This window comes from Nematolebias whitei, chromosome 18 (genome assembly GCF_014905685.2).
Source record: "Nematolebias whitei isolate Nwh7 chromosome 18, NemWhi1, whole genome shotgun sequence".
NCBI classification, from domain to species: domain Eukaryota; kingdom Metazoa; phylum Chordata; class Actinopteri; order Cyprinodontiformes; family Rivulidae; genus Nematolebias; species Nematolebias whitei.
Genome location: NC_056515.1, coordinates 16,078,795 through 16,086,117, shown reverse-complemented (window position 1 = coordinate 16,086,117; position 7,323 = coordinate 16,078,795). Strand labels below are relative to the sequence as shown.

At 41.2% G+C, this 7,323-nt stretch overlaps 1 protein-coding gene across 2 annotated transcripts in view; it reads left to right on the top strand.

The window, feature by feature from the left end:
- Positions 1-7,323, top strand: part of LOC119424366 (molybdopterin synthase sulfur carrier subunit) — a 15,109-nt gene extending 7,786 nt beyond the window's left edge. The window contains exons 1-5 of one of the 2 annotated variants that reach the window (XM_037691829.1): positions 1,765-1,844; positions 1,935-2,048; positions 6,770-6,926; positions 7,008-7,131; positions 7,222-7,323. In XM_037691829.1, coding sequence (XP_037547757.1) covers positions 1,937-2,048; positions 6,770-6,926; positions 7,008-7,131; positions 7,222-7,323 — 495 coding nt within the window. In that variant the 5' untranslated portion in view covers positions 1,765-1,844; positions 1,935-1,936. Of the gene's footprint in view, positions 1-1,520; positions 1,643-1,710; positions 1,845-1,934; positions 2,049-6,769; positions 6,927-7,007; positions 7,132-7,221 lie in introns of those variants that run through there. The other variant, XM_037691830.1, reaches the window with a different exon arrangement.

Genomic DNA, 7,323 nt, shown 5'->3' with positions numbered 1-7,323 from the left:
CAAATGTTCTCTATAGGTGAAAGATCTGGACTGCAGGCTGGCCATTTCAGTACCCGGATCCTTCTCCTACGTAGCCATGATGTTGTGATTGCTGCAGAATGTGGTCTGGCATTATCGTGTTGAAAAATGCAGGGTCTTCCCTGAAAGAGATGACGTCTAGATGGGAGCATATGTTGTTAGAACCTGAACATAGTTCTCTGCATTAATGGTGCCTTTCCAGACATGCAAGCTGCCCATGCCACAAGCGCTCATGCAACCCCATACCATCAGTGATGCAGGCTTCTGAACGGAGTGTTGATAACATCTTGGGCTATCCTTGGGCTATCCTTGTCCTCTCTGGTCCGGATGACATGGCGTCCCAGTGTTCCATAAAGAACTTCGAATCGTGACTCATCTGACCACAGAACAGTCTTCCATTTTGCCACACTCCATTTTAAATTACCCCTGGCCTGGAAGTATTCCTGAGCCCATTCTGTTATTTCCTTGACAGTGTCATTCCTGTTTGAGGTGCAGTGACGTTTAAGGGCCCGGAGATCACGAGCATCCAGTAGAGTTTTACGGCCTTGACCCTTACGCACAGCGATTGTTCCAGATTCTCTGAATCTTTTGATGATGTTATGCACGGTTGATGATGATAACTTAAAAATCTTTGCTATTTTATGCTGGGTAACACCATTCTGATATTGCTGCACTATCTCTCTGCGCAACAATGGTGGAGTTGGTGATCCTCTTACCATCTTGTCTTCTGAGAGACAATGACACTCTGAGAAGCTCTTTTTGTACCAATCATGTTGTCAATTGATCTAATTAGTGTTAATTGGTCTTCCAGCTGTTCGTTATATGCTCATTTTCCTTTTTCCAGCCACTTATTGCTGCTTGTCCCAACTTTTTAGGATTTGTTGACACAGTGAAATTTTGAATCAACATATTTTTCCTTTAAAATGTTACATTGACTCAGATTAAACTTTTGATCTGTCATCTATGTTATATTACGAATAAAATATTGACATTTGCCATCTCCACATCATTGCATTCAGTTTTTATTCAAAATTTGTTTAGTGTCCCAACTTTTTTGGAATCCGGTTTGTACTTGATTTAGCATTAATCAATAGTCCTGATTGAAATGTAGAAGCTACACCTCTGCCTCGACTTGTTATTCTACGAACATGAAAATTTTAATAATTAACAGGAGTGGATTTATTTATACTAACAAAATCCTTTTGTTGTAGCCAAGTTTCTGTCAGACAGAATAAATTAATATGATGATCAGTTATCAGTTCATTAACTAACAGGTATTTAGAGGAAAGGGATCTGATTTTCAATACTTCACATTTAATGATTTTATTATTTTGTTCTGGTAAAATAACTGTGTAAATTTTAATAAGATTTTTATGATTTATATTTTTAGAGCAGATTTTTGGTTTATTTGATTTGTTTCGTCACTGTTTCAAATAATCAAGGTGAAAAGTCAGTGAGTTCGGAGCTCTGACAGTTGAGTTTTATTTCATGTTCTTCTTCAGGTGATCGTGTTGTACTTTGCTAAGAGTGCCCAGCTGACGGGACTGAAGGAGGAGCTTGTAGACGTGCCAACACCAATCAGCAGCGAGGACTTGTGGGCGCTGTTGCTACGGAAACATCCGAGGTACAAACAGCTGAGAAAGAGCACAGAGTCTGAACACGTGACACCTGTAAACACCTGTGTGTTTTCAGACTGGTGGCTCTGCAGGGTCAGGTAGTCTTGGCAGTGCGTCAGCAGTACGTTGCCATAGACGACCAGCTGGTGACGCTGGAGGACAGAGACGAGGTTGCCGTGGTTCCACCACTGAGCGGTGGATAGAAGAAAAGTAAGGGCTGTGAGCCAATCACAGATCAGTGTGACATCAGTGAACCAATCAGAATAATGTTTAAAATATTTTTTGGTGGATTTCTTGCAGAGATGTCCGAGGATCACAGAGATGTCATCAAGCTGAGCTGTGATTGGCTGTCTGTGCAGGAAGTGGTGGACTTTGTCAGCAGCTCCTCCTGCGGTGCCATCTCAGTATTTATAGGTTCTTATTGATCATTTATTGTTTATTGAACGCATTGTCAGACTCATTTCTGTATGTGATTCATTCATTATACGCGTGCGCACACACAGATGTGGGCGGAGTCAGCTTGTTAAAGCATCACATGCTGAATCTTTGAAACCAGAGATCTTCTTCAGGTGACTCCATATGGATACCTCTCACTTAAGAGGAACTTCAAACACAAAAAAGGTTTTTATTTAAGTTGACAGTTTAAATTTTTTTTTAAATTTTGCATGGATGACGTCTTCATCCTGTGGGACATAAAGGCACAGACAGTGCTACTAGTTTATCTTCTGGCATCTGTGAAGTTCAGCTGCTGACAGATAAAACAGTACCAGAACCAGTTCCACTGCTTCCTGTCAGACTCACCTGGCACCAAGTTGTCAAGTTCACCTGATTCAGTTTTAGACCTTGTGAGGACAGTTGTAGGCAATGTTCCCTCTAAGCCAGGGGTGTCAAACTCACTTACAGAAGGGGGCCGAAATTGAAACCTTTTTCAAAACTACGATGACGGTACGGGACAATTTCAGAATCTACATTAACTCAAGTTATCCAACATCTTTTCTTGGTCACAGGTTCCTCAACAAGAGTTTGATTGGTCTCATTTGATGTTCTCTGTTGTGCTTTCGACATCATAATCAAAGATTACTGAAAAAATTCTGGAGATAGAAGTATTTTATGTTTGACATATCATCTTGAGGGCCAGATAAGATGTCAACGAGGGCCACATTTGGCCCCCGGGCCTTGATGTTTGACACATATGCTCTAAGCTATGCGCCTGCGCAATCGCGCACTGCTCACACATTCTCTGCGCACAAGAAAATCTATGCTGCGCAGTTGGAGACTGGCCACAAGGTTATTTCCCATTTTATAATAAACTGTCAGCCTGAGCGCAGCCGTCTGTACAGTGCATCCGCCTGATGCTTGCAGAGTGGAGGATGGAGACCCCCCCCCCCCCCCCATCAAAACAGACCTGTGTCACGTGATTTGTGTAGCGACAACGGAAGTTTACGAAGAGCTAAAAAATTCAACCAATGAAGTCACAGGCAAACTTTCATTCCAGCCAATAAGTATCTTCTAGAGTTTCAGTTCTAAGTGCGAGCTAAGTTCAAAGAAGCTACATAGCTACAAGCAACCTTGACTTTTAGGTCTTTTTTAAGCTTTGTTACTGTAGTGAACTTGACCTGATGTCAAAACTTGACCTTAGGATCATATGGTCAGAAACTGTCATTTCATTGATTTGCATCCAGAGATACAGGTTGACCCATCCTGAGACTTTCTTTCTTGAATTAATCAAGTGGAAAAAGACAATTCTCTATGATCATTACTATTTTACAAATGTTTTGATAATCAAATTGTGTTAGTTCAAACAATGTTTACATGTTGAAGTGAACTACTCATTTTTATTTACTTAAAACAGTAATAATGATTTTTAATCCTCATTCAAAGAAGAAATCAGGTTAATATGCATTTCTTGATTTTCTGTCTTCAATGAGCGAAGTTGTAAGTGTGTCGAAGTTCAAGTTTCGGTCAACTGAAAGTTTAATGAAAAGAAATGTCATGTTTAACTTTTACAGCAAGATACTAGGAGAGGTGGCTCCGAAGTCTGAATTCTCCATAACAATCTTTCTGTCTGTTCTTAAACAATCTTAATCTTTTTCCTTGACTTTTCATAACACCTTACATCACAAAACACACCTCTGTTGGGGTCCATCGACCAATCAGAGGCTCTCAAATGAACCGGAAGTAGAGCCCATTTAAATGTTGGCACTTCCTAGTTCAAGCAGAGAGTTTTTGGAGTTCCAGAATGCAGAACGCTGGAATTCAGGATGCTGCTGAAAGAGAATCAAGCTGAACCAGAGACGATTTGGGAATTATAACTTCTGTTTGGATAACCTCACGACTCCAGGGGTTTTTAGCTGTTCTCACGGAGACGCTGAAAGAGTTGAAAGGAGAGCTCTACACCAACGCTGAACTATCTTCTGCAAGGTAAAAAGTTCTATCTCAACCAAGCGTACCGTTGGCCCAAGCTGATTTCCAAGGAGCGTGCATGTTCTGGTTAAAACAGACAAATTCCCTCACACATCTCTCTGTAGATAAACCTCATCTTTCCATCTTTAAACTCTCCTATCTGCTAGCAAATTAATCCAGATGTTTTCAGAAATGTCTGTGGTGAAGCAACGGAAAATCATGGCCGTATGGTTTTCCTGGTTGTAAAGCTGATTAATTATGTCGTTATTTTTCAGTTCTTGCCAATTAATGTAAATGTGTGATGTGTTAAACTTGATTCTGTTAATAAATGACCCACTCGTTTGGTGAGTCAAAGATAATTAACGTCTCACGTCCACATTTTATTAAATTCAATGCACGTATGTTATACAGTCCAGAAAAATGAAAGAACCCGTTTAATTGATGAATATATAGGAATGAGATCATCAGAGGTACAGCACAGGATGAATAACTGGGAGATAAAGTTAGGGAGGACAGACTGAGAAGGTTTGGACATGTCCAGAGGAGGGACAGTGGGTATATTGGTAGAAGGATGTTAGAAATGCAGCTTCCAGGAAAAAGACAAAGAGGAGATCTATGGATGCAGTTAGAGAGGACATGAAGGTGGTTGGAGTGAGGACAGAGTGAGATGGAGGATGGTGACTCACTGTGGAGACCCCTGAAGAGGGAAAAGCCGAAAGAAGAAGTTTATTAGGTTGTGTAATGTAAAATTTACTCTTAAATACTGGATTTCACTGTGAGTTCTTGCTCTGTGTTGATCTGCAGCATGAAAACATCTACTGCAGTAACTTATTTTAAGTTATTAGCAGATTAGTTTTTTTTTCTTTCTTCTTTGCCTTGATGTTGGCTGATAAGACAGAAATGCTTCACTAAATGCTTCAGGTAACACCAGGAGCTTCACTACCTCCACCATTATGGTTATCTTTGTTTGTTCGATGTTAGGTCACCCTGTGTTACATTTCCTCATGGGCGAAGCAATCTTACCGTTCACGTAAAATATTTGATAATGTTCTTATAGAAACAATTCCTACTGTGTTAATGTTACATGTTTGTCTCTTGACCCTACAACTGGTTAGTAGGAGAGATCATTTCTCTCCAGTTTTAGTTTCTCTCCATTGGCTCCCTGTCAAATCCAGAATAGAATTCAAAATCTTACTTCTAACCTACAAAGCTCTCAACAACCTAGCTCCATCTTATATTACAGCTCTTATTGTTACATATTTTCCTAACAGAGCACTTCACTCTCAGACTGCAGGTTTACTTGTGGTTCCTAGAGTTTCCAAAAGCAGAATGGGAGACAGATCTTTCAGTTATCAGGCTCCTCCTTTGTGGAACCAACTTCCAGTTTCTGTCCATGAGACTGACACATTATCCAGTTTTAAAACTGGGCTTAAGACTTTCCTTTTTGATAAATCCTATAGTTAAGGTCGGCTTGTCATGCTGTCTTAAGCTTAGACTATTAGAGGACAAATTGACCTCATTTCCTTAAATTGTTAAAACTGAATAGTTTTCATTTGATACTATTTCTATCTTAACATGTGCTTATCGACCTGCCATTGTGTATCTGTTCCTCCTTCCTGTTCCTCTCAAACCCAGCCAGTCGAAGCAGATGGCCGCTTGTCCTGAGCCTGGTTCTGCTAAAGGTTTCTTCCTCATGAGGGAGTTTTTCTTTCCACTGTCGCCTTCATGCTTGCTCAAGATGAGAGTTCTGTGATGGAGTTAAACTCAAAGCAGTCTGCTCCTCAGATAAATAATGCTAATTATTATTTTTATATAAGAATGTTTCTGTTCAGTGCCCCGAGATTACTTCTGTTGTGACTTGGTGCCAAATAACTAAACTTAATTGAACTGAATTGAAATTTAATTGGGGGTCCTCCCCCAGACAATTTTAAATAAAGTAGATGCCATTTCCTGCATTCTGGTGTATTTTAACAGGCTGTTTAACATTTAGTTTTGCCTAAATAAGTAACACTTGATTCAATATCTATTATAGAGTTAATGGCACAACAAGAAGTAGTCTGACCAACAGCTCTCCTTGTGTGAATAGAGCACGCTCCACTTCTCTCATGCATCCTAGCCATCTTCCAGAGCAGGACCCTCACCCAAACCAATGCAGGACTCTCACATATAACATACTACACATCTCACGAACAATAAGATTATTGTCTTTTTCATTTGAAGTGGGCCAGGTCACTTATATTAAAAGTAAACTAATGGAAATTGCTGCTGTAATTAGTTTATTTAAATAGGCCATGTAACTGGCTATGATCCCAGGTTTTGAACAGTTGTGATACTGGTGTGTGACCACAGCGTGCACATCTGATGTTGCTCACAGTGGCCCTCAGTGTGCTCTTGGAGCTTGTGTGTTTGCCCAGACACATGAAAAATTAGAGGGAACATTGGTTGTAGACCTTGTGAGGACAGTTTTAGACCTTTTTAGAACAGTTTTAGACCTTGTGAGGACAGTTTTAGACCCTTTTAGAACAGTTTTAGACCTTGTGAGGACAGTTTTAGACCCTTTTAGAACAGTTTTAGACCTTGTGAGGACAGTTTTAGACCTTTTTAGAACAGTTTTAGACCTTGTGTGGACAGTTTTAGATCCTTTTAGAACAGTTTTAGACCTTGTGAGGACAGTTTTAGAAGCTGTTTTGACACTTCTGAACAGAGTAATCATTCAGATTTGATGTCCTCAGGTACAACTCGGGAGGACCAGGTGGACGGCAGGAAGGTGATCGGTCTGGAGTATGAGGCCTATGAGTCCATGGTACAATCAGAGTTCTCCAAGCTGTGTGAGGACATCAGAACTCGCTGGCCAAGCGTGACTTGTGTCTGCGTCCACCACCGACTTGGGTGAGAGGTCACCTGTGATGTCACTCTTAAAGCTGCAGCACCACACTCAGCAGGAACTCACCTGCCAGTTTCCTCCCTCAGGTGGGTGAAGGTGGGCGAGGCCAGCATCGTCGTGGCGATTTCGTCCCCTCACCGCCACGATGGACAGCTGGCGATCCAGCATTGCGTCAGTCAGCTGAAAGCCACCATCCCCATCTGGAAGAAGGTAGGAGGACCGGTTTGGTCTGAACCATTGGTCTGATCAACACAGATTACTGACTGATCTGATGATTGACGGATCGGCTGTGATTGACAGGAGGTGTACGACACGCAGGAGGCGAGCTGGAAGGAGAACTCTGAGTGTTCTTGGTCTCGGGGTCCAGATGAAAGCAGCTTGGAGTTTCAGAGCCTGAAATAA